Source organism: Salmo salar, chromosome ssa26 (assembly GCF_905237065.1).
Source record: "Salmo salar chromosome ssa26, Ssal_v3.1, whole genome shotgun sequence".
Lineage (NCBI taxonomy): Eukaryota > Metazoa > Chordata > Actinopteri > Salmoniformes > Salmonidae > Salmo > Salmo salar.
This window is the reverse complement of record NC_059467.1, coordinates 3,174,293-3,199,952: the sequence shown is the minus strand read 5'-3', so window position 1 is coordinate 3,199,952 and position 25,660 is coordinate 3,174,293. Positions and strand designations below refer to the sequence as shown.

The 25,660-nt window shown below is 42.5% G+C and overlaps 1 protein-coding gene across 3 annotated transcripts; it reads left to right on the top strand.

Moving 5' to 3' along the window:
* shld3 (shieldin complex subunit 3) lies at positions 1-17,091 on the top strand. 3 transcript variants are annotated; one of them, XM_045708264.1, is made up of 2 exons: positions 1-124; positions 15,923-17,091. In XM_045708264.1, the coding sequence occupies exon 2, from the start codon at positions 15,947-15,949 to the stop codon at positions 16,703-16,705; it is 759 nt and encodes a 252-aa protein (XP_045564220.1). In that variant the 5' UTR covers positions 1-124; positions 15,923-15,946; the 3' UTR covers positions 16,706-17,091. The 3 variants fall into 3 exon arrangements, with proteins under 3 accessions (XP_045564220.1, XP_045564219.1, XP_045564221.1); XM_045708263.1 differs by lacking the exon at positions 1-124 and adding an exon at positions 474-615; XM_045708265.1 differs by lacking the exon at positions 1-124 and adding an exon at positions 6,163-6,182.
* The last annotated feature ends 8,569 nt before the right edge of the window (positions 17,092-25,660 follow it).

The following is a 25,660-nucleotide window of genomic DNA, read 5'->3' as shown; positions in this document are numbered from 1 at the left end:
CGCCATCATTTGAGAGCAATGAGTTCTTATAAGAACGGTTTGTATAATGAAGTCAGTTTGTATAATGAAGTCTGTTAAAATGGCGTCTCATGGAAACATAACATGTGCAGTGGGAGCTACTCCAGTAAGTATATTTGAATATAGGTTCAGTTTGTCTACATGACATTTTAAAAACAATGCAGATATTGTCGTATAGCTATTTTGGGTTAAGACAAGTAACTATGAGTATGGGCAAACGTAATGATACGCTTGCAAGCTGAGTTTTAATAAGACATCCGATTACCACTTAATTTAAAAATATTGTTTTTATTATAGCTAATAAATAATCAAATCATTGATAGATGACGAAATAAAATAAATGTATATCTCTCGTCTGCCCCGGCTAGCCAATCGGCATACACGTCATCACACTCCCTCATCTGATTGGTCGAGTAGGTGGGTCTTTGACTTTGTGGCTGTTGTAACTAGTGATGACCACCTGCTTTTCTGTGCTCGTATAAAAAACAAGGCTCGCGAGACCGTGGCGTGAACTGAATCTACACGCGTGCGGACTTAAAAAAAAAACAATTTTACTCTGGTTACTGACTCCTTTTGGATTTTCAACCAAAACTACCGGTTAGTATCAAATATTGATAACCCAAATGTATGTACCCCATAAAGTTGCGAAATGCATAGTAATCTAGCATTTAAACTAACGTTGTTGCACTCAGTTTGGCTAGCTAGCTGGCTTGTTGTAGCTTTCTAACGTTAAATTGCTAACTAAGCTAGCTAACGTTTGCTATTTAACCAAAACAAAGAGAGAAAATAATGATTGTTAGCTAACTTATTTTCTTAAATTATATCAAGTTAACTTGCAATTGAAGGCATTGCCCCGCGAGTGACAGTTAAATAACATGGGTTTCACTGCTAAATAACTAACGTTAATAGTTTGCTTGCTTGCTAACAACATTGAGTACCGGTACATCGTTTTTAACTATAAAATAAGGAGTAGTAGGGTTTGAACCTGCGACACCCGATGTTATAGGGAAAGCTCACTTGTCTTGGGCCAGGGTCCGGTTTCCCAAAAGCATCTTAAGGCTACGTTCATCGTTAGACCCTTAGTAGGAGCATTGTTACATCTCCGAACTGTTTCCCGAAACCATTGTGCTGTTAGCTAAAGTTGCTGTTGAAAACGCTCGTTTTTTAACGACTGCATCAGACCGCTCGTAGAACAGTTAAGTGGGTCATTAGATAGTCGTTTTCCTTTTCGCATCACTTTATACTAAGATTTCCCCTAAACACAAAATTAATGTTATGTCTTTGTGTGACCCCCCCCCATAACTTCAGAACGGTGATATCATAGAGCTCGTATTCATAATTCTATGTGTGACAGTGACTACAAATACAAAGTTTACAATTTCGTTGCATAACAAGAGAATGATATGAAGACGCTTAAAACGAAAACTATTAAAAATGAATGCAATATAGGCTACATAGACCAAATGTAGTTGAATGATATTTAAATAAAATTCAGGTTAGCTAAGTCAATTTAGTTTTATGTGGCTATTTGTACACTAGCCTACTGGCTGTCATTTTTTCATCAATGTATTTCATGTGTAACGTGTGCAATGTTGTGCCAAATCTAGATTTTTATTAATCAAATTTTATTTGTCACATGCGCTGAATACAACAGGTGTACACCTTACTGTGAAATGCATACTTACAAGCCCTTAACCAAGAATGCAGTTCAAGAAATAGAGTTAAGAAAATATTTACTTAATAAACAACATTTTAAAAAATCGACTCAAAAAGTAACACGAGAAAATTACCTAATAATAATGAGGCTATATACAGGGGGTACCAGTACCGAGTCAATGTGCGGGGATAGAAGCTGTTAAGGAGCCTTTTTGACCTAGACTTGGCCCTCTGGTGCTGCTTGTTGTGTGGTAGCAGAGAGAAGAGTCTGACTTGGGTGACTGGAGTCTTTGACAATTTTTACGGCCTTACTCTGACACCGCCGTGGTAGAAATCCTGGATGGCAGGAAGCTTGGCCCCAGTGATGTACTGGGCTGTACGCACTACCCTCTCTAGCACCTTACGGTCAGATGCGCAGCAGTTGCCATACCAGGCGGGGATGCAACCCGTCAGGATGCTCTCACTGCTGCAGCTGTATAACTTTTTGAGGATCTGGGGACCCCTGACAAATCTTTTCAGTCTCTTGAGGGGGGAAAGGTGTTGTTGTGCCCTCTTCACGACAGTCTTGGTGTGTTTGGACCATGATAGTTTGTTGATGTGGACACCAAGGAAATTGAAACTCATGACCCGCTCAACTACAGCACCGTCGATGTTAATGGGGGCCTGTTTGGCCCTCGTTTTCCTATAGTCCACGATCAGCTACTTTGTCTTGCTCACATTGAGCGATAGGTTGTTGTCCTGGCACCACACTGCCAGGTCTCCGACCTTCTCCCTATAGGCTGTCTAATCGTTGTCGGTGATCAGGCCTACCACTGTTGTGTCGTCAGCAAACTTAATGATGGTGTTGGAGTTGTGTTTGGCCACTGCCGTGGGTGAACAAGGAGTACAGGAGGGGACTAAGCATGCAACCCTGAGGGGCCCCAGTGTTGAGGATCAGCGTGGCAGATGTTGTTGCCCGACAGGAAGTCCAGGATCCAGTTGCAGAGGGAGGTGTTTAGTCCCAGGGTGCTTAGCTTAGTGATGGGCTTTGTGGGCACTATGGTGTTGAAAGCTGAGCTGTAGTCAATGGACAGAATTCTCACAGGTGTTCCTTTTGTCCAGGTGGGAAAGGGCAGTGTGGAGTCAATAGAGATTGCGTCATCTGTGGGTGGCAGAATGCAAATTGGAGTGGGTCTAGGATTTCCGCCATGATGGTGTTGATGTGAGCCATGACCAGCCTTTCAAAGCACTTCATGGCTACCGACGTGAGTGCTACGAGGCGGCAATTGTTTAGGCAGGTTACCATCACTTTCTTGGGCACAGGGACTATGGTGGTCTGTTTGAAACATGTAGGTATTACAGACTCGGTCAGGGAGAGGTTGAAAATGTCAGTGAAGACACTTGCCAGTTGGTCTGCGCATGCTTTGAGTACACGTCCTAGTAATCCATCTGGCCACGCAGTTTTGTGAATGTTGACCTGTTTAAAGGTCTTGCTCACATCGGCTACTGAGAGCTTGATCACACAGTTGTCTGGAACAGCTGGTGCTCTCATGAATACTTCAGTGTTGCTTGCCTCAATGCGAGTAACAAAATAGCATAGTTGGTTAGTAGCCCATAAAACGGTGGCCATCCACTCCGGCGCCTGTGATAAAGATTTCTGGTATGAAAGTTCAGAGATCAAATAAAATTGTGCAGGTCACATGCGCTGAATACAACAGGTGTAGACTTAACCGTGAAATGCTTACTTACGATCCGAGTTAGACGACTCTGGGGAAAAAAATAAAAAATAACGTTTTAACATGAATATTGCAATTAAGGGCGTCAACAGAGAGGAATTGGAGACGTAACGGTTTACTCCACCCAACATCTGTCCATGAAAATAAGACCATGAAAAGAGGTAGTTGGAGACTGTAGAATTGTTTTAATTGCTATGTGAGGCTTATTTGAATAGAAGGGATATCTTCACGGATGAATCCCGGTTTCAAATCTACAGGGCAGATGGCAGACAAAATGTATGGTGTCCTGTGGGTAAGCAGTTTTCTGAAGTTGTGAAAATAGTGCCCCATGGTGGCATTTGGGTTATAGTATGGGCAGGCATAAGCTACGGACAACAAACACAATTACAATTTATAGATGGCAATTTGAATGCACAGAGATACTGTGACGAAATCCTGAGGCCCATTGTCGTGCAATTCATTCGCCGCCATCACCTCATGTTTCAGCATGATAATGCGCGGCCCATGTCACAAGGATCTGTACACAATTCCTGGTAGCTGAAAATGTCCCATTTCTTTCCATGGCCTGCATACTCACCAGACATATCACCCGTTAAACATGTCGATCCAGAGCATCCCAAACGTGTATGACACCGTGTTCCAGCTCCCTCCAATACCCAGCAACTTCACACACCCATTTGAAGAGGAGTGGGTCAACATTCCACAGGCCACAATCAACAGCCTGATCGAAGGAGATCGTGCTGCATGAGGCAAATGGTGGTCACACCAGATACTATTTTCTGATTCAAACCCCTACATTTTTAAGGTATCTGTGACCAACAGATGCATATCTGTATTCACAGTCATGTGAAATCCATAGGTTAGGGCCTAATACATTTATTTAAATTTATTGATTTCCTTATATGAACTGCAACTCAGTAAGGTCTTTGAAGTTGTTGCATTTTATATTTTTGTGAAGTGTACCTTGGAAAGATAACTGCCCCGTGCTTATCCGCCCATGCATAGGCTATAGCCTGTTCTATTTAATTGAGACCACACATGTGCCTGATCTAGCAGGTATGGCTACTGAACTTAAAGCAGCAAGAATAACAATGACACTTGCTACGTTTTACCTTTTAGGTGGACGATTTGCAGGCAGAGACAAATGGCTAATACTAGGGATGCACGATATATCGGTGAACATGAATCGGACGATATTAGCTAAAAACGGCAACATCGGTATCGGCCAATGTCTAGTTTAATGCCGATGTGCAAAATCGATGTCAAAGCTGACGTGCATGCCTATGGTGGCATTTGGGTATCTGTGACCCATCTATGTGAAATAAGCCACAAGTGGAATTTGCGGTTTGCCTTCAAAATAAAAGTATGTCATTGACAGTGATGCAAATAGTATAATTATGCCATATTTTTATCTTGAAGGCTAACCGCAAAGTCCACTTGTGGCTAATCCTTATTGTGGCTAGCTTCACATAGATGGGTCCAACCACCATTAATCAAATAAGAACTGTCTTATACACCTAGCTATATAAACTCAGCAAAAAAAGAAACATCCTCTCACTGTCAACTGTTTATTTTCAGCAAATGTAACATGTGTAAATATTTGTATGAACTTAAGATTCAACAACTGAGACATAAACTGAACAAGTTCCACAGACATGTGACTAACAGAAATGGAATAATGTGTCCCTGAACAAAGGGGGGGGTCAAAATAAAAAGTAACAGTCAGTATCTGGTGTGGCCACCAGCTGCATTAAGTTCTGCAGTGCATCTCCTCCTCATGGACTGCACCAGATATGCCAGTTCTTGCTGTGAGTTGTTATCCCACTATTCCATCAATGCACCTGCAACTTCCTGGACATTTCTGGGGGGAATGGCTCTAGCCCTTACCCTCCGATCCAACAGGTCCCAGACGTGCTCAATGGGATTGAGATCCTGGCTCTTCGCTGGCCATGGCAGAACACTGACATTCCTGTCTTGCAGGAAATCACGCACAGAACGAGCAGTATGGCTGGTGGCATTGTCATGTTGGAGGGTCATGTCAAGATGAGCCTGCAGGAAGGGTACCACATGAGGGAGGAGGATGTCTTCCCTGTTACTTTAGCACAGAGATTGCCTGCAATGACAACAAGCTCAGTCCGATGATGCTGTGACACACCTCCCCAGACCATGACGGACTCTCCACCTTCAAATTGATCCTGCTCCAGCGTAGAGGTCGACCGATTATGATTTTTCAACGCCGATGCCAATTATTGGATGACCAAAAAAAGCCGCTACCAATTAATCGGCCGATTTTATTTTTTTACCAATACTGAATGAACACTTATTTTAACATCATATAATACATCAATAAAATCGATTAAGCCTCAAATAAATAATGAAACATGTTCAATTTGGTTTATATAATCCAAAAACAAATTGTTGGAGAAGATGGTAAAAGTGCATTATGTGCCATGTAAGAAAGCTAACGTTTAAGTTCCTTGCTCAGAACATGAGAACATATGAAAGCTGGTGGTTCCTTTTTAACAGGAGTCTTCAATATTCCCAGGTAAGAAGTTTTAGGTTGTAGTTATTATAGGAATTATAGGACTATTTCTCTCTATACGATTTGTATTTCATATACCTTTTGACTATTGGATGTTCTTATAGGCACTTTAGTATTGCCAGTGTAACAGTATAGCTTCCGTCCCTCTCCTCGCTCCTACCTGGGCTCAAACCAGGAACACATCGACAACAGCCACCCTCGAAGCAGCATTACCCATGCAGAGCAAGGGGAAACAACTACTCCAAGTCTGAGTGAGTGATGTTTGAAACGCTATTAGCGTGCACCCGCTAACTAGCTAGCCATTTCACATCGGTTACACCAGCCTAATCTTGGGAGTTGATAGGCTTGAAGTCATAAACAGCGCAATGCATTGTGAAGGGCTGCTGGCAAAACGCACGAAAGTGCTATTTTGAATGAACGCTTACGAGCCTGCTGGTGCCTACCACCGCTCAGTCAGACTGCTCTATCAAATCATAGACTTAATTATAACATAATAACACACAGAAACACGAGCCTTAGGTCATTAATATGGTCGAATCCGGAAACTATCACGTTTATTCTTTCAGTGAAATACGGAACCGTTCCGTATTTTATCTAACGGGTGGCATCCATAAGTCTAAATGTTCGTGTTACATTGCACAACCTCCAATGTTATGTCATAATTACGTACAATTCTGGCAAATTAGTTCGCAACGAGCCAGGCGGCCCAAACTGTTGCATATACCCCGATTCTGCGTGCAAGGAACGCAAGAGAACTGACACAATTTCACCTGGTTAATATTGCCTGCGAACCTAGATTTCTTTTAGCTAAATATGCAGGTTTAAAAATATATACTTGTGTATTGATTTTACGAAAGGCATTGATGTTTATGGTTAGGTGCACGTCGGAGCAAAGACGGTCCTTTTTCGGGAATGCGCACCACATCGATTATATGCAACGCAGGACTGGCTAGATAAACTAGTAATTCATCAACCATGTGTAGTTAACTAGTGATTATGATTGATTGTTTTTTTATAAGAGAAGTTTAATGCTAGCTAGCAACTTACCTTGGCTTCTTACTGCATTCGCGTAACAGGCAGCCTCCTCGTGGAGTGCAACGTAAAGCAGGTGGTTAGTGTTGGACTTGTTAACCATAAGGTTGCATCCCCAAGCTGACAAGTTCAGGGGCAGAACGACAGATTTTTACCAAGGCAGTTAACCCACAGTTCCTAGGCCGTCATTGAAAATAAGAATGTGTTCTTAACTGACTTGCCTAGTTAAATAAAGGTTAAAAAAAAATATATAAAAATTGCAAATCGGTGGTTAAAAAAATACCGATTACCGATTGTTATGAAAACTTGAAATCGGCCATTCCGATTAATCGGTCGACCTCTACTCCAGAGTACAGGCCTCGGTGTAACGCTTATTCCTTCGTCATTACATGCGAATCTGACCATCACCCCTGGTGAGATAAAACCGCGACTCTTAAGTGAAGAGCACTTTTTGCCAGTCCTGTCTGGTCCAGCGACGGGGGGTTTGTGCCTATAGGTGACGGTGATGTCTGGTGAGGACCTGCCTTACAACAGGCCTACAAGCCCTTAATCCAGCATCTCTGTCCGCAATAGGCTGAGTCTGAGCACTGATGGAGGGATTGTGCGTTCCTGGTGTAACTCAGGCAGTTGTTGTTGCCGCCACTCTGTACCTGTCCCGTAGGTGTGTTGTTCGGATGTGCCGATCCTGTGCAGGTGTTGTCACACAGCCTGCCACTGTGAGGACGATCAGCGGTCCGTCCTGTCTCCCTGTAGCGCTGTCTTAGGCGTCTCACAGTACGGACATTGCAATTTATTGCAGTCCTTATTTATTGCACAACTGCAGTCCTCATGCCTCCTTGCAGCATGCCTAAGGCACGTTCACACAGATGAGCAGGGACCCTGGGCATCTTTCTTTTGGTGTTTTTCAGAGTCAGTAGAAAGGCCTCTTTAGTGTCCTAAGTTTTCATAACTGTGACCTTAATTGCCTGTTAGTGTCTTAACAACCGTTCCATGGGTGCATGTTCATTAATTGTTTATGGTTCATTGAACAATCATGGGAAACAGTGTTTAAACCCTTTACAATGAAGATCTGTGTAGTTATTTGAATTTTTACGAATTGTCTTTGAAAGACAGGGTCCTAAAAAAGAGATTTCTTTTTTTGCTGCGTTAGCTAGCTAACTATAGCTACTGAAACAGATTGTCTTTTTGCTATTTTTTGGGGGAAGAACTTTGTTTGCATCCATGAGCTAGCTAGCTTTTTTTTGTGACCAGTACTGTAGATGCAGGAGACAACTTTACCAGCATCATAGCATACGTATCGATGAATCGTTCTGACATATGAAATACGAGTGATAATTTTTTTACCGTAGTTATTACACTGATGAACGCGTTAAATTATGTGACGTGCAGTCATTAATGTCCTGATTGGTCAAAAAGCTTATTTGACACATCAAATAGTGTTAAATTGTATACTTTTTGACACGCAAAGACCCAAACGGCGTTCCATAGAAATCCGGGTTGAGAATGAAACCACTGAACAAATGAACAACGAAACAGCACAGCTAGTAAGTGAAAGAAATGGCTTTTGATGACGTTTTACTGGTAATGGGGACATGAGTAAATGCCAACAAAATAACTTTTGTGTGTGTGTAACCTTTATTTAACTAAGCAAGTCAGTTAAGAACAAATTCTTATTTACAATGACGGCCTACCCCGGACGACGCTGGGCCAATTATGCGCCACCCTATGGGACTCCCAATCACAACCGAATGTGATACAGCCTGGATTTGAACCAACATTTTTAAATATTGGTTATCGCTATCGTTTTTTTTTTGCAAGGGAAATTTTGCTAGTTAATACTTATTGAAAATGAAAAGTAGCATTGCGTTGTGCCTTTTCCTTTTCAATGATTACATGTTTTTTTTTTTATTAAGTAAAAAATTGCCGCTTGCGTCGAATACAACAATACTTACCATGAAATGCTTACTTACAAGCCCTAAACCAACAATGCCATATTAAGAAAATATTTACTAAATAAGCTCAAGTAAAAAAAGTAACACAATAACGTAGCTATATACAGGGTGTACTTCATGCTGTGGGCAGTCAGACGGACGAAATTGGGATGAAAATATTATTTTTGGTCCCACAGTTTATTTGGAAACTGTCGTCCTTCTGCCTTCTATTCATTAGCCTAAAGAACTATTCACATGGGAATAGTATTAGACAATGTTGGTTATGTTATTCCAGAGGATGATTGGACAGGATAATAAAAAATAAAAAAACTGCCCTATTGTAATTATATTTTTTTAAATAAATTGACAGTTATGACAGAAGCCTGGGAGTTTTTTCTAGGGGTGAAGATATTACAACTCCAGGCGATAACAGGCTACCCTGATAAATCGAGCTTGGTTCCCAAGTTTGTAAACCATCTTTGGTATAGTGTCACCATATTTTAATTGAGGAAGTGTGATCATAATCATTAGGATATTTTAGTGATCCGCAGTAGAATACGCCCTAAATGCCCCCCCCCAGCCTTCAGATTATATGCGTTTTAGGCTATGTATGAGAAAGTGAACTTGTAATTTCCAAACGTTTAGCTCAGTTGCATGCTGCTTTGTCATCTATTAACACAAAAAGGTTGCATTAAACTGGTCATATGTTTTTATTATGCATTTGGCGATGTTCAATAAATTCGCACAAAACATAAAAGCATTAACTTTGAAAGTTGATACATGTAGACCATGTATACAGCAGACTATGCGCAGCACATTATCAAATCAGTTGTTTTCTTGCTCAAACCGCAAGCAACACCGGTCAAACTCAGACATTTCTCTCAAAACACAGGGATATCGATTCACACGAGACTAAGTTCAAGTCTAGATCCAAAAGTCTCCTTAACAGCTTCTACCCCAAAGCCATAAGACCGCTGAACTTTTTTTTACGCTGCTGCTACTCGCTGTTTATTATCTATGCATAGCCACTTTACCCCTAGCTAAATGTACAGTACATATTACCTTAATTATCTCGACTAACCTGTACCCCCGCACATTGACGCTGTACTGAGTTGGGGGCAGCACTCTTCTAATAAAGATTTGACAGTTGGGTCAAAGTTAGAAACAAATAAAAATACACACTTTGTGGGGAAGGGTAGAGCAGTAGGAATATAGAACTTCTGCCTCCAATGATGATATTGAGAAAAAACAGCCATTGCCATGCTTTAAACCAGGTGTGTCGAACTCACTATACTTTAAAGTGACTAAAACAAAATTGAAACCGTGTAGAAATAATTGACCTATGTTTCTTGACTGTCCAGCTCACTGATACGCACAGAAATTATATCTAGATCGTCAGGGAGTATCTAAAATTCCCAAAATGATATTATATTGTGTACATTTTTACAGCGAGGAAATATAATCAATTGTCGGTACGGCCCTCCGGACCTCGTTGAAGACCAAATGCGTCCCCCGGGACAAAACGAGTTTAACACCCCAACTATAAACAATAGCCAAGTTGGCTCAACATCAAAAGCATAGCCACCTTAATTATCTTGTTTCTGTGGTTAACCGTTGTGCACATACTTCGCCTGGCTGTTAACTAGGATATGTCACCGGCATCTAGGGCTGGGCGGTGTACCGTATTTAAGCAATAAGGCAGGAGGGGGTGTGGTCACGGGCAAGGGCTGTTCTTAGGCACAGCGTGGTATATTGGCCATATATCACAAACCCCCGAGGTGCCTTATTGCTAGTATAAACTGGTTACCGACGTAATTGGAGCAGTACAAATAAATGTTTAGTCATAGCCATGGTATATGGTCTGATATACCATGGCTGTCAGCCAATCAGCATTCAGGGCTCGAACCACCCAGTTCATAACTTACTATATACCGGTATTGGTGCACCGACTGGTTTGGGTTTTGACTAGAACGATATTTCAATGTTTGGTTTGTTAAATGTGATATGCAACTCCGGTGCATGTAATGTCAGTTTTTATAGTTTACTCTACTTGGGTCATCTTTCTCCCTCTCCTGCTTGCTGCATGCAGCTTTCCAAGCCCTGCCCCCTATCACTCGAGAGAGTAAGCACTTGCCGTTCACTCTGCAGTCTGCATGGTCAGATGCAACAAGATGTTGGTGACAATGATGCTGCTTTCCACAAGCGATCTGTAAATACACAATTAGTTTGTCTATCATACTATCTGCAATCTACTGTCTACTAGTTTATTTTCTTAGCAAGTTGTGGCTAAAATAAATTGTATTAGATGCTAATCGCTAGTTAGCTGGCTAGCTAGCTTTCTAAAAGTTGGAGCAAGCGTAGCTAACTAATACAGCCTAGTGCTGGTGTAGGCCTAGGTAAGCATGTCGTTTGTGCAACGTTAGTTAGCGATATCAGGTAAAAAAAACATATGTGACATCTAATTAGGGTCCCCTGGAAACAGTGACCAACACATTGGTTCCTACCCTGTAAATAATTCCTCCCTGCACTATTCGTTCGTTTTTGTGCCAAGCATAAATTTATTAAAGATGCTACCCACTATATTCCAAATGTATAATAATCATATTTCCATGCTTCCAACAGTTCACCAATTAACTAGGCCTAGAGTTTTGGCCCATATAATGTGGCACAGTGGCAATGATAACAATAGTGCAGAAATTGATAAAAATGCTGGAAATTATTTGAACAGTATAAAACAATCCAACTTCAATCAAAATGAATAAAGCCTATTGAAATCACTTATGTACGGTGCATTTGCAAAGTATTCAGACCTTTTTCCACATTTTGTTACGTTACAGCCTTATGCTAAAATGGATCCAATTATTTAGTTTTCCTCATCAATCTACACACAATACCCCATAATAACAAAGTTAATTTTTTTTCGAGAAATTCTTGCAAATAAAGATGCCTTATTCACATATGTATTCAGGCCCTTTGATATGCGACTCGAAATTAAGCTCAGGTGCATCCTGTTTACATTGGTTATCCTTGATTTTTTTTAACAACTTCATTGTAATCCACCTTTGGTAAATTCAATTGATTGGACATGATTTGGAAAGGCACACATGAGTACATTACATTTACATTTAAGTCATTTAGCAGACGCTCTTATCCAGAGCGACTTACAAAATGGTGCATTCACCTTATGATATCCAGTGGAACAACCACTTTACAATAGTGGATCTAAATATTTTAAGGGGGGGGTTAGAAGGATTACTTTATCCTATCCTAGGTATTCCTTAAAGAGGTGGGGTTTCAGGTGTCTCCGGAAGGTGGTGATTGACTCCGCTGTCCTGGCGTCGTGAGGGAGCTTGTTCCACCATTGGGGTGCCAGAGCAGCGAACAGTTTTGACTGGGCTGAGCGGGAACTGTGCTTCCTCAGAGGTAGGGGGGCCAGCAGGCCAGTGGTGGATGAACGCAGTGCCCTTGTTTGGGTGTAGGGCCTGATCAGAGCCTGAAGGTATGGAGGTGCCGTTCCCTTCACAGCTCCGTAGGCAATCACCATGGTCTTGTAGCGGATGCGAGCTTCAACTGGAAGCCAGTGGAGAGAGCGGAGGAGCGGGGTGACGTGAGAGAACTTGGGAAGGTTGAACACCAGAAGGGCTGCGGCGTTCTGGATGAGTTGTAGGGGTTTAATGGCACAGGCAGGGAGCCCAGCCAACAGCGAGTTGCAGTAATCCAGACGGGAGATGACAAGTGCCTGGATTAGGACCTGCGCCGCTTCCTGTGTGAGGCAGGGTCGTACTCTGCGAATGTTGTAGAGCATGAACCTACAGGATCGGGTCACCGCCTTGATGTTAGTGGAGAACGACAGGGTGTTGTCCAGGATCACGCCAAGGTTCTTAGCACTCTGGGAGGAGGACACAAGGGAGTTGTCAACCGTGATGGCGAGATCATGGAACGGGCAGTCCTTCCCCGGGAGGAAGAGCAGCTCCGTCTTGCCGAGGTTCAGCTTGAGCTGGTGATCCGTCATCCACACTGATATGTCTGACAGACATGCAGAGATGCGATTCGCCGCCTGGTTATCAGAAGGGGGAAAGGAGAAGATTAATTGTGTGTCGTCTGCATAGCAATGATAGGAGAGACCATGTGAGGATATGACAGAGCCAAGTGACTTGGTGTATAGCGAGAATAGGAGAGGGCCTAGAACAGAGCCCTGGGGGACACCAGTGGTGAGAGCGCATGGTGCGGAGACAGATTCTCGCCACGCCACCTGGTAGGAGCGACCTGTCAGGTAGGACGCAATCCAAGCGTGGGCCGCGCCGGAGATGCCCAACTCGGAGAGGGTGGAGAGGAGGATCTGATGGTTCACAGTATCAAAGGCAGCAGATAGGTCTAGAAGTATGAGAGCAGAGGAGAGAGAGTTAGCTTTAGCAGTGCGGAGAGCCTCCGTGACACAGAGAAGAGCAGTCTCAGTTGAATGCCCAGTCTTGAAACCTGACTGATTAGGATCAAGAAGGTCATTCTGAGAGAGATAGCAGGAGAGCTGGCCAAGGACGGCACGTTCAAGAGTTTTGGAGAGAAAAGAAAGAAGGGATACTGGTCTGTAGTTGTTGACATCGGAGGGATCGAGTGTAGGTTTTTTTCAGAAGGGGTGCAACTCTCGCTCTCTTGAAGACGGAAGGGACGTAGCCAGCGGTCAAGGATGAGTTGATGAGCGAGGTGAGGAAGGGGAGAAGGTCTCCGGAAATGGTCTGGAGAAGAGAGGAGGGGATAGGGTCAAGTGGGCAGGTTGTTGGGCGGCCGGCCGTCACAAGACGCGAGATTTCATCTGGAGAGAGAGGGGAGAAAGAGGTCAAAGCACAGGGTAGGGCAGTGTGAGCAGGACCAGCGGTGTCGTTTGACTTAGCAAACGAGGATCGGATATCGTCAACCTTCTTTTCAAAATGGTTGACGAAGTCATCCGCAGAGAGGGAGGAGGGGGGGGGAGGAGGATTCAGGAGGGAGGAGAAGGTAGCAAAGAGCTTCCCTAGGGTTAGAGGCAGATGCTTGGAATTTAGAGTGGTAGAAAGTGGCTTTAGCAGCAGAGACAGAAGAGGAGAATGTAGAGAGGAGTGAGTGAAAGGATGCCAGGTCCGCAGGGAGGCGAGTTTTCCTCCATTTCCGCTCGGCTGCCCGGAGCCCTGTTCTGTGAGCTCGTAGTGAGTCGTCGAGCCACGGAGCAGGAGGGGAGGACCGAGCCGGCCTGGAGGATAGGGGACAGAGAAAATCAAAGAATGCAGAAAGGGAGGAGAGGAGGGTTGAGGAGGCAGAATCAGGAGATGGGTTTGAGCAGAGGGAAGAGATGATAGGATGGAAGAGGAGAGAGTAGCGGGAGAGAGAGAGCGAAGGTTGGGACGGCGCAATACCATCCGAGTAGGGGCAGAGTGAGAAGTGTTGGATGAGAGCAAGAGGGAAAAGGATACAAGGTAGTGGTATAAGTACATATAAGGTCCCACAGTTGACAGTGCATGTCAGAGCAAAAACCAAGCCATGAGGTCCGTAGAGCTCCGAGACAGGATTGTGTTGAGGCAAAAATCTGGGGAAGGGTACCAAAAACGTTCTGCAGTATTGGAGGTCCCCAAGAACACAGTGGCCTCAATTCTTCTTTTAATGGAAGAAGTTCGGAACCACCAAGACTCTTCCTAGAGCTGGCCGCCCGGCCAAACTGAGCAATCGCGGTTGAAGGGCCTTGGTCAGGGAGGTGACCAAGAACCTGATGGTCACTCTGACAGAGCTCCAGAATTCCTCTTTGGAGATGGAAAAACCTTCCAGAAGGACGACCATCTCTGCAGCACTCCACCAATAAGGCCTTTATGGTAGAGTGGCCAGACGGAAGCCACACTTCAGTAAAAGGCAAATGACAGCCCACTTGGAGTTTGCCAAAAGGCACCGAAAGGACTCTGACCATGAGAAACAAGATTCTCTGGTCTGATGAAACCAAGATTGAACTCTTTGGCCTGAATGCCAAGTGTCACGTCTGTAGAAAACGTGGTTGTGGCATCAGGATGTGGGGATGTTGTTCTGAGGCAGGACTGGGAGACTAGTCAGGATTGAGGGAAAGATGAACCGAGCAAAGTACAGAGAGATCCTTGATGAAAACCTACTCCAGAGCACTCCGGACCTCAGACTGGGGCGAAGGTTCACTTTCCAATAGGACAACGACCCTAAACACACAGCCAAGACAATGCAGGAGTGGCTTTGGGACAAGTCTCTGAATGTCCTTGAGTGGCCCAGACAGAGCCTGGACTTGAACCCAATCTAACATCTCTGGCGAGACCTGAAAATAGATGTACAGTGAAGCTCCCCATCCAACCTTACAGAGCTTGAGAGGATCTGCAGAAAATAATGGGAGAAACTCCCCAAATACATGTGTGCCAAGCTTGTAGCAGCATACCCAAGAAGACTCGAGGCTGTAATCTCTGCCAAAGGTGCTTCAACAAAGTACTGAGTAAAGGGTATGAATACTTATGTAAATGTGATGTTTTAGTTTTGTATTCTTAAAAATAAAACAAGTTTTTGCTTTGTCATTATGGGATATTGTCTGTAGATTGAGGGGGAAAAAATGATTTTATCCATTGTAGAATAAGGCTGTAAAGTAAGAAAATGCGGAATAAGTCATCTGGTATGAATACTTGCTGAATGCACTGTATGTCTTGCCACCCCAGGGTCATTAAGTACTCATAAAGCATATTTAGACCTTTTTTTATTATTTAAAAACACTAAATACCATCATTCCGTGCAACTTTTGGAAAAATAGGGTAAAATGATATTTTGGCTATATCGCCCAGCCCTATCAGCAGATCTGTTACATTACAACAATGTAATAACAGATGCTGATGACAGATCCCAGTCTGGGCTATGAAAGTAGCACAGAGCTATTTCAGGTTTTTCCAAACAGTATTCTTCAAAAAAACAACATTGTTACACCCAATTTTTTTACGAAGAGCACTTGATGTACAGTCATTCAATACTGATTTTAACCACATGTCTTCTCTTATCTTCTGTAGGACTGTGATATGGACTTGTGAGGAATGAGATGGCAAAACCTTATGGATGTCTTGTTGCATTACAAAAGCACAGATGGCAGCTTGAAAGTCTTAGTGGACAAAACAGAAAAGGCATTGGAGGACTTCCCCTGTCGTGTTTTGCCTATATTTACACCATGGTTCCCACCTGAAAGTGACAAATTGCTGCCAATTAGACCCTTAAAGTCACCGCCGATTATTTCTCTGGAAGATTTGGAAAATATCCAAACACATCTGCAGTCTGCAGAGCCATTACTAACCTCCCATCCCTGTGCCGAAAGCATTCAGAACTTGGCTCTAACCAGTTTGGGAAGATCCACCTTGCATGTACAGGCATGTTCTAAGATTGGACCGTCAGCACAGAATAAAGATACTCTCCATAGTGAGAGGGAAGTGAAAAGATCATGGAGTGTTTTTTCACAGAGAGGTTTATACATTCACAACACTCTAACATTCTCCAAACAATTCCACAAGGTTGTTTGGAAGCACAGACTTCACATGCGCCAGAGAGCAAAATGGGTTATTGACAAACTGAACTTTGTCACTGGAGACATAGAACATACATGGAGAGGACTGAACCGGGCCATCAGGAACTCCATGCTTCCGACTTGCAATGCCAACATTCAGAGGGATCTGACACAAATCTGTGTGTTCTGCGATGTATTATACTGTGAATATGTTGGAAATTATTTAAAGGAAGAATTTCAAGTCACTGGACAGATCACTTTATTTGTTCATAGACTTGGAGACATTTTCACTTTATAGAAATTAGTGATTGTCAGAATTTGATCCGTGTGTCACAATTTTTTTTTTTTTACTGTAGTAGGCAGGTTTCCATTGACCCAGGTGTATTTGATTTTAAAGTAATGTCGCAAAAAAAAAAATTGGAGACGTGTGATTGAAACGGCATATAGAGGAGACATTTCATAAAGATCTACAACATTTTTCTCCATTTGACAGGGGTGGATTATTCTTCAGTCAAACTTTTGTTATTGCGGCAAATGATGCTGAACTGTTTTTTGAATAAATTATTGCCAAATCATTTGGAAGGTACGCGGGGAACGTGATGTCACCATGTAACTATAAAGCTCCACTCAATTGAATTCTAAATGCCTACGTCTTTAAAAATAAACATCATTCAACTATAAAAATGTTTTTTTGCAGGACACTGCTTGTCCTAACTTTCAAGAATGCCTGAATTGCTTCACCTTGCTTTTCTGGTTGGCTGGCAAGTTTCACCAGCCAATTATTTCAGTTCTATAGGAGTGCAAGTTTTCCCATGGCACAGACCGTTGCACATGATAAGTATTACAATATGGCAAATATTAGTTACTGTGTTCTATCCATGCTGGCTTTCGCGGGCTACCTAAGACATAAAACAGATAGGTGGGAGGGCATACAGTCTGTTAACAATTTATTAATGTGCAATTTGCCTAAATGGGCAATGGAAACACTTCAACTACATTTTTATTAGACATTTCCATCCAACCATTTTAATTCTGATGAATTACCTGACCCATGAAAAAAAATATATATATTGGCATAATAAATCAAATGTTATTATGCCAATATATTGTTCAACATGGTGGGATCTTTTTGTGTCAGTCAAATGTATTATGTGAGAAATGGTGGTGGAAACACCTTGATGCGCAAATATTCATATAATAACCATCATATTGAAGTAAACTTGGAGTCATGCGATGATATGTTGTGTGGTCCTCCCACTAAGACTCGGGAAAGCATGCAGTTTATTAGGCTACAGATGAAATAAGTTATGATAACCTTCACAGGGTGGTAAAAGTACAAGGTGATGAGCTTGATGCTCCTTTCCAATAAATATCGAGCGTCTTACTCTGACAAGATGATCGATGCTTGGCTGCCGTTTTGACAAATGCAAATAATAAAACTCTTATCTATAATAATCTCAATATAGGTAGCCTAGCCGCACTGTATCTGCGAGCTGTTGGCTAGAGCGCATGTGCCAAGACCAGAGTGGGTACATTTGCTATATCACCAAAAGTTTTTACGACAAAACCATCAGTAGAGTTGAAAATGTTATGGGAACCCATTTAACTTGTATTTTTCATTCTGTACGTGAGAATTTAACAGCAATAGTTTATTTTTATGTGCAGTATCATCACCCACAGCCTTTTATCCTCAAAGTCAATTAGATGGAAACATCTGGTAAGAATATGCTCATATTGTATTATGCAGATTTTAGAAATATATGCATCAAAATCTGCCGCAAATTGGATGGGAATCTAGCTACTGTAGGTTTTTGCGAAAAAGTGTTACTTCATCGACACGCTACTTTTTGCGTGTGTACAGTTGAAGTCGGAAGTTTACATACACTTTGGTTGGAGTCATTAAAACTCGTTTTTCAACCACAAATTTCTTGTTCACAAACTATAGTTTTGGCAAATCGGTTAGGACATCAACTTTGTGCATGACACAAGTAATTTTTCCAACAGTTCTTTACAGAAAGATTATTTAACTTATAATTCACTGTATCACAATTCCAGTGGGTCAGAAGTTTACAAACACTAAGTTGACTGTGCCTTTAAACAGCTTAGTAAATTCCAGAAAATTATGTCATGGCTTTATAAGCTTCTAATAGGCTAATTTACATAATTTGAGTCAATTGGAGGTGTACCTGTGGGTGTATTTCAAGGCCTACTTTCAAACTCACTGCCTCTTTGCTTGACACATGGGAAAATCAAATGAAATCATCCAAGACCTCAGGAAAAAAATTGTAGACCACCACAAGTCTGGTTCATCCTTGGGAGCAATTTCCAAACACCTGAAGGTACCACGTTCATCTGTACAAACAATAGTTCACAAGTATAAACACCATGGGACCACGCAGCCGTTATACCGCTCAGGAAGGAGACGCGTTCTGTCTCCTAGAGATGGACGCACTTCGGTGCGAAAAGTGCAAATCAATCCCAGAATAACAGCAAAGGACCCTGTGAAAATGCTGGAGGAAACAGGTACAAGAGTATCAATATCCACAGTAACCAAGTCCTCTATCGACTTAACCTGAAAGGCCGCTCAGCAAGGAAGATGTCACTGCTCCAAAACCACCATTTAAAAAAAGCCAGACTACGGTTTGAAACTGCACATGGGGACAAAGATTGTACTTTTTGGAGAAATGTCCTCTGGTCTGATGAAACAAAAATAGAACTGTTTGGCCACAATGACCATCTTTATGTTTGGAGGAGAAAGGGGAAGGCTTGCAAGCCGAAGAACACCATCCCAACCGTGAAGCACGGGGGTGGCATCATCATGTTGTGGGGGTGCTTTGCTGCAGGAGGGACTGGTGCACTTCACAAAATAGATGGCGTCATGAGAAAGGAAAATTATGTGGAAATATTGATGCAACATCTCAAGACATCAGTCAGGAAGTTAAAGCTTGGTCACAAATGGGTCTTCCAAATGGACAATGACCCCAAGCATACTTCCAAAGTTGTGACAAAATGGCTTAAGGACAACAAAGTCAAGGTATTGGAGTGGCCATCAAAAAGCTCTGACCTCAATCCCATAGAAAATGTGTGGGCAGAACTGAAAAAGTGTGTGCGAGCAAGGAGGCCTACAAACCTGACTCAGTTACACCAGCTCTGTCAGGAGGAATGGGCCAAAATTCACCCAACTTATTGTGGGAAGCTTGTGGAACGCTACCTGAAACATTCTCGACTATTATTCTGACATTTCACTTTCTTAAAATAAAGTGGTGATCCTAACTGACCGAAGACAGAGAATTTTTACTAGGATTAAATGTCAGGAATTGTGAAACTGAGTTTTTAAATGTATTTGGCTAAGGTGTATGTAAACTTCAACTCTATTTAATATCCACTACCGTTCAAAAGTTTGGGGTCACTTAGAATTTACTGTTTTTGAAAGAACTTTTTTTTTTGTCATTTGAAATAACACCAAATTGATCCGAACTACAGTGAAGATGTTGTAAATGACTATTGTAGCTGGAAACGACAGATTTCAAATAAAAAATTGAATATCTACATGGGCGTACAGAGGCCCATTATTAGCAACCGTCACTCCTGTGTTCCAATGGCACGTTGTATTAGCTAGTCCAAGTTTATTATTTTAAAAGGCTAATTGATCATTAGAAACCCTTTTGCAATTATGTTAGCACAGCAGAAAACTGTTTCTGGTTAAAGAAGCAATACAACTGGCCTTCTTTTAGACTAGTTGAGTATCTGGAGCATCAGCATTTGTGGTTTCAGTTACAGGCTCAAAATGGCCAGACAAAGAACTTTCTTCTGAAACTCGTCAGTCTATTCTTGTTCTGAGAAATGAAGGCTATTCAATGCTAGAAATTGCCAATAAACTGAGGATCTCATACAACACTGTACTACACCCTTCATAGAACAGCGCAAACTGTCTCTAACCAGAATAGAAAGAGGATTGGGAGGCCCCGGTGCACAACTGAGCAAGAGGACAAGTACATTAGTGTCTAGTTTGTGAAACAGACAACTTACAAGTCCTCAACTGGCAGCTTCATTAAATGGTACCCGCAAAACACCATTCTCAATGTCAACAGTGAAGGGGTGACTCTGGGATGCAGGCCTTCTAGGCAGAGTTCCTCTGTCCAGTGTCTGTGTTCTTTTGCCCATCTTAATCTTTTCTTTTTATTTTCCAGTCTGAGAAGGGCTTTTTCTTTGAGTCTCTGCCTAGAAGGCCAGCGACCCGGAGTCGCCCTGTCACTGTTGACGTTGAGACTGGTGTTTTTGCGGGTACTATTTAATGAAGCTGCCAGTTGAGGACTGGCAGCTTGTAGAAGAGTAGGGAGGTAAGCAATAAATAGGCCATAGTCAAAATAATTACAATTTAGCATTAATACTGGAGTGATAGATGTGCAAGTAGAGATACTGGGGTGCAAAAGAGCAAGAGTGTAAGTAATAATATGGGGATGAGGTAGTTGGGTGTGCTATTTACAGATTGGCTGTGTACAGGTACAGTGATCGGTAAGCTGCTCTGACAGCTGATGCTTAAATGCACCTACAGTGCCTTGCTACAGTATTCACCCGCCTTGACATTTTTCCTATTTTGTTGCCTTACAATCTGGATTTAAAATAGTTTTGGGGGGGTTTGTATCTATTGATTTACACATGTCTACCGCTTTAAAGATGCAAAATAGTTTTTCTTGTGAAACAAACATGAAATAAGACCAGAGACACCTTTTGCAGTAATTACAGCTGCAAGTCTGTTGGGGTATGTCTTTATAAGCTTGGCACATCTAGCCACTGGGATTTTTGTCCATTCTTCAAGGCAAAACTGCTCCAGCTCCTTCAAGTAGGATGGGTTCTGCTGGTGTACAGCAATCTTTAAGTCATAACACAGAATCTCAATTGGATTGAGATCTGGGCTTTGACTAGGCCATTCCAAGACATTTACATGTTTCCCCTTAAACCACTCAAGTGTTGCTTTAGCAGTATGCTTAGGGTCATTGTCCTGCTGGAAGGTGAACCTCTGTCCCAGTCTAAAATCTCTGGAAGACTAAAACAGGTTTCCATCAACAATTTCCCAGTATTTAGCTCCATCCATCATTCCTTGAATTCTGACCAGTTTCCCAGTCCCTGCCGATGGAAAAACATCCCCATGGCATGATGCTGTCACCAACATGCTTCACTGTGGTGATGATGATCTCGAGGTGATGACAGGTGTTGGGTTTGCGCCAGACATAGCGTTTTCCTTGTTGGCCAAAAAGCTCAATTTTAGTCTCATCTGACCAGAGTACATTCTTCCATATGTTTGGGGAGTCTCCCACACGCCTTTTGGTAAACACCAAATGTGTTTCCTTATTTTTTTTCTTTAAGCAATGGCTTTTTTCTGGCCACTCTTCCGTAAAGCCCAGCTCTGTGGAGTGACAGCTTAAAGTGGTCCTATGGACAGATACTCCAGTCTCCGCTGTGGAGCTTTGCAGCTCCTTCAGGGTTATCTTTGGTCTCCTTTGTTGCGTCTCTGATTAATGCCCTCCTTGCCTGGTCCATGAGTTTTGGTGGGCGGCCCTCTCTTGGCAGTTTTGTTGTGGGCCATATTCTTTCTATTTTTTAATAATGGATTTAATAGTGCGCCGTGGGATGTTCAAAGTTTCTGATATTTTTTTATAACCCAACTTTGTCCCTGACCTGTTTGGAGAGCTCCTTGGTGTTCATGGTGCTGCTTGCTTGGTGGTGCCGCTTGCTTGGTGGTGTTGCAGACTCTGGGGCCTTTTCAGAACAGGTGTGTGTGTGTGTGTGTGTGTGTGTGTGTGTGTGTGTATCATATTATATATATATACTGAAATCATGTGACAGATCATGTGACACTCAGATTGCACACAGGTGGACTTCATTTAACTAATTGTGCGACTTCTGAAGGTAATTGATTGCACCAGATCTTTAGGGGCTTCATAGCAAAGGGGGTGAATACATATGCACGCACCACTTTTCCGTTTTTCTTTTTTTATTCTTTTTTGAAACAAGTTATTTTTTTCATTTCACTTCACCAATTTGGCCTATTAAAATGTGTGTCCATTACATGAAATCCAAATAAAAATCCATTTATATTACAGGTTGTAATGCAACAAAATAGGAAAACCGCGAAGTGGGATGAATACTTTTGCAAGGCACTGTATATGTTTTGATTAGGTTTGTATCACAACTAAAGTGGCCAAATAAGCACATTAATCTACTTTATAACCGGTGTTGAGCCTTACTGGCACACAGTTTCAAGTTTGGGGAAGAACATTTTCACCATAAAAATGCTCAATGATAATAAAGCATTACATGCATAATGGCGTTTGCGGTCATTTTTGAGAACAGTGTTTTCCTGCTAATTGATTGCATTTTTCACACATTCTTGCTTATAATGTGAAGAAATAGCCTAATAGTTTTACCTTTTAAGCTAAATGTTCTGATCTGTTGCATCAGCCTCATTGCTTTTAAACCTTTTTTTTTTATGGGAGTAGTTGTATTCGTTTGGGATCTATCGCATCCCACAACTGTCCCAGAGTATGTTTTGGAATATTTATTTATTGCACAGAAGGACAAGTTGACCAATAGAATAGGTCAGCTTTCATACTATGGGGGATAGTAGCTTGACATAGGCTAGTGCTTTTGCTGTTTGTTAGGCCTACTCATCTTGTTGGCTGACAAAGTAAATGTCGACGTCTTCAATATGCGCCTCGGAATTCGATACGAGGGACGCGCACATTTGCGTCCCTGATGTGTCTTTCTTCACGTGTAGCCTACTTAGCTGAGATACCTTTGAAAAGGACCCCATCACATGATGGGCGTTAGCTAATAAGAATTGAGATATCTGAGAGAGCCATGTGAGTGAGAGGTGCTTCGGAGCACGGCAGTTGGGAGAAGGGAATTCTGATTATTAAATTCAGCCCAAGGTTAGTTCCACTAGTAGCCTATAGACTTACTTGTTGGCAAGTGTCTTCACTGACATTTTCAACCTCTCCCTGTCCGAGTCTGTAATACCAACATGTTTTAAGCAGACCACCATAGTCCCTGTGCCCAAGAACACTAAGGTAACCTGCCTAAATGACTACCGACCCGTAGCGCTCACGTCTGTAGCCATGAAGTGCTTTGAAAGGATGGTCATGGCTCACATCAACACCATTATCCCAGAAACCCTAGACCCACTCCAATTTGCATACCGCCAGAACAGATCCACAGATGATGCAATCTCTATTGCACTCCACACTGCCCTTTTCCCACCAGGACAAAAGGAACACCTATGTGAGAATGCTATTCATTGACTACAGCTCAGAGTTCAACACCATAGTGCCCTCAAAGCTCATCAATAAGCTAAGGACCGTGGGACTAAATGCCTCCTTCTGCATTTGGATCCTGGACTTCCTGACAGGCCACCCCCAGGTGGTAAGGGTATTTAACAACACATCCGCCAAGCTGATCCTCAACACGGGCACTTCAGGGGTGCGTGCTCAGTCCCTGTACTCCCTGTTCACTCATGATTGCACGGCCAGGCACAACTCCAACACCATCACTTTTGCTGATGACACAACAGTGGTAGGCCTGATCACCGACAACGATGAGACAGCCTATAGGGAGGAAGTCAGAGACCTGACCGTGTGGTGCAAGGACAACAACCTCTCCCTCAATGTGATCAAGACAAAGAAGATGATTGTGGACTACAGGAAAAAGAGGACCGAGCACGCCCCCATTCTCATCGACGGGGCTGTAGTGGAGCAGGTTGAGAGCTTCAAGTTTCTTGGTGTCCACATTACCAACAAACTAACATGGTCCAAGCACACCAAGACCGTCGTGAAGAGGGCACGACAAAACCTATTCCCCCTCAGGAGACTGAAAAGATTTGCATGGGTCCTCAGATCCTCAAAAGGTTTTGCAGCTTACATCACTGCCTGGTATGGCAACTGCTCGGCCTCCGACTGCAAGGCACTACAGACGGTAGCGCGTACGGCCCAGTACATCACTGGGGCCAAGCTTCCTGCCATCCAGGACCTCCATACCAGGCAGTGTCAGAGGAAGGCCCTAAAAAGATTCCAGCCACCCTAGTCATAGACTGTTCTCACTGCTACCGCACGGCAAGCGGTACCGGAGCGCCAAGTCTAGGTCCAAGAGGCTCCCAAATAGCTTCTACCCCCAAGCCATAAGACTCCTGAACAGCTAATCAAATGACTACCCAGACTATTTGCATTGCCCCCCATTTACCTACATGTACATATTACCTTGACACCGGTGCCCCTGCACATTTATCGCTGGATGAGAACCACATTTACATTTAAGTCATTTAGCAGACGCTCTTATCCAGAGCGACTTACAAACCCTGTTGCCATGCTCGCCAGAGTGGTAGAAGGCAATGGCAATGGGCTACGTTAGTGTGCCTGGAGAAATTGTGGTATGTGTCAGCTAGTGTGCTCTCTGGGTTAATCAGAGATGCCCTCTGTACCAAGCAGGGGAGAACTCAGTACATTAGCAGATTATCTACTGTTTTCAATATTATACTCATTTTCCTTAACTACAGTATCTCTCTATAAGATTCATGAATTATATTTGTTGCTTTCCTAACTGTATGTAAAGACATCAATATATACACTTGTGTAGCCGCTTACCCAATCAAATATATTTTTGCCCTCCAGGTTCTCCATCCCACAATGGAAGCAGAACGAGTGAAGCGGTTCTGTTAATAACAAAATCACACAATTGCTGAATGGTTCCTTAATAGCCCCCTTTATCATAATTTGATGTATGTTTTCATAGTGTAATTCATTATCAGGGACTGTCAGTCCTAGCATCTAGATCTCTGTTTAAGAGTTTGGTTACATTTCCCCATCATTCAACTTTAGACCTTTTTGTCTCATGAAGGTTGTGAGACCGAAACTTTTGTATACTGTAGCAAGTTATGCACCTCTTCTCTTTGTTGTTTGACCACAAAACCCCTCCCACATCACCAGAAATAATTAGTGGCCATCTATTCAATAGAGGCTCGTGACTATTCTTTTTACTGGCTTTTCACAAATATAATTTGCATGATCAATTTACAATCTCAAAAATGTTATAGAAATATACTTGTCTGCAATTAATTATTTTATATTGACAGTAGAATTGGTAAAAAATATAGGGGGGAAAGCTGTGGATTTTTGTCCATCCTTCCCCGTTTCAGAATATATACTTTTCATAGTCATGCCATGCTTTGTGTAAGAGCTATGGAAGATTGAAAGCAACAACA

Coding starts and splice junctions, on each gene's coding strand:
- shld3 (XM_045708264.1), top strand. CDS start 15,947: ATGAGATGGCAAAACCTTATGGATGTCTTGTTGCATTACAAAAGCACA.